The 1,572-nt window shown below is 37.3% G+C and overlaps 1 protein-coding gene across 1 annotated transcript in view; it reads left to right on the forward strand.

Moving 5' to 3' along the window:
- The window catches only part of LOC106808560 (dynein heavy chain 6, axonemal-like), a 5,820-nt gene extending 4,248 nt beyond the window's left edge, over nucleotides 1-1,572 (forward strand). Inside the window, exons 7-10 of the mRNA XM_014811323.1 lie at nucleotides 215-349; nucleotides 703-826; nucleotides 1,245-1,356; nucleotides 1,539-1,572. Of these exons, the coding sequence (XP_014666809.1) occupies nucleotides 215-349; nucleotides 703-826; nucleotides 1,245-1,356; nucleotides 1,539-1,572 (405 nt within the window). The remainder of the gene's footprint in view (nucleotides 1-214; nucleotides 350-702; nucleotides 827-1,244; nucleotides 1,357-1,538) is intronic.

The following is a 1,572-nucleotide window of genomic DNA, read 5'->3' on the forward strand; positions in this document are numbered from 1 at the left end:
ATATATATATATATATATATATATATATACACACACACACACACACACACACACACACATGTGTTTATATGTATAAATGATATACATATATATATATATATATATATATATATATAGCTTTTTGCTGCTTATAATGTGTTATACAAGGTTTTACATTTCCTTTGCAATCATAGCTTTCTAAAATGCACAAGTAATGAAACACCCATGTTTTCAGTGTCTGCGGCCAGCGTTGCTGAATGTTCGAGAGATGGCCTTCACGATCAGTGACATGGGCATGTGCAAGATGCGCCAGCTCTACACCTACACTCTACAGGAGTTCCTAGAGGAGCAGCTCACACACCTAAAAGATGTATACATATATATAAGCAATGTTTTATATGTCTTAGGCATAAGATGGTTGGTTGTCAATGCTGGATTCACTAGTCCATTTTTTTGCTATAAGTCGAATTAAGTTGTGATCTGTGTAAGTGTGGTGTGCTTCTGTGTGTTTCAAGAGCATCTTCTACAGTAAATGACCCTTCTCATGCCCATTAATTCTTGACATTATTTGACTCGGTCGGTACTATTGTTAAAATTTAGTTTTATCTACGAGAAGTAGTTGCGTACAGCACTTCTAAGTATAAAGGCTATGTGATATATTTGCAATCAAGATAAAAGAACGAGTGATTGATTCTCCATGGGTATGGATTTCTTCGTACACAGGTGTCAGCGAGACTTGCTGAGTTTAGAGAGCTGGTGATGGAGGTGGTGCGCAGTGCTTGTAGGGCCGCTCTTCTCGACACTGGCTTCACTCCTGACGACTTCATCTTAGAGCTGCAAAATTCAGGTAGAATGAACAAGCAATACATTATAGGCGGTGTAACCATGCTAATTTATAGTTAACTACCATATAATGAATTTCACAAAATGCATCTCAGTCCAGGAAGCATGAGTCTCTATATGCGAACTGCAATGTTTACAACCGTGGCTGGTTAAAATCTGTTGAGATCCTTTCTATAACTACTCTAACTATAGGTTTAGGCCAGTCATTTAGTTATGTGTTTGTTAAAATAACAATAAACATTAGCAGCAATAAACATCTATTTAAGTTCTATATTTAACTATCTAAGTTATATATTTTAATGTCTAAACAATATATATATGGCATTACAAATAAGTTAAGTACAGTCTTTGTCAGGACATTTGGGCAGGTTACAATAATATTGTCAAGATTAAGATTAAGTTGTACTTGTTACCAAATAAAGGAGCAGCTCCGATGGACCTCGAGAATTCTCTGGAGATGTACATCGAAGCTGCAGAGAAGATGACGTACACGGAGCAAGCCAATAAGCGAAGCCAGTGCCATCGCCTGACCAGGTGAAACATAATACGACATGCGCTTCCAGACTTGACGTGCGACTCTACGTGTATGCGCGTGTCAATATAGTAATGTTCGTAGCTGTAGAACACGTTTTTGCATTGCTGCTTATGTACGCATAATCTTTGAAAAAAATATTTCGGGAATTCTCTGACATGATCGTATAGTTATCTCTATACAGCTTCATCAGACTTGCTGATTATCTCATCGCCTGA

Source organism: Priapulus caudatus, unplaced genomic scaffold (genome assembly GCF_000485595.1).
Source record: "Priapulus caudatus unplaced genomic scaffold, Priapulus_caudatus-5.0.1 Scaffold286, whole genome shotgun sequence".
In the NCBI taxonomy this organism is placed as follows: domain Eukaryota; kingdom Metazoa; phylum Priapulida; class Priapulimorpha; order Priapulimorphida; family Priapulidae; genus Priapulus; species Priapulus caudatus.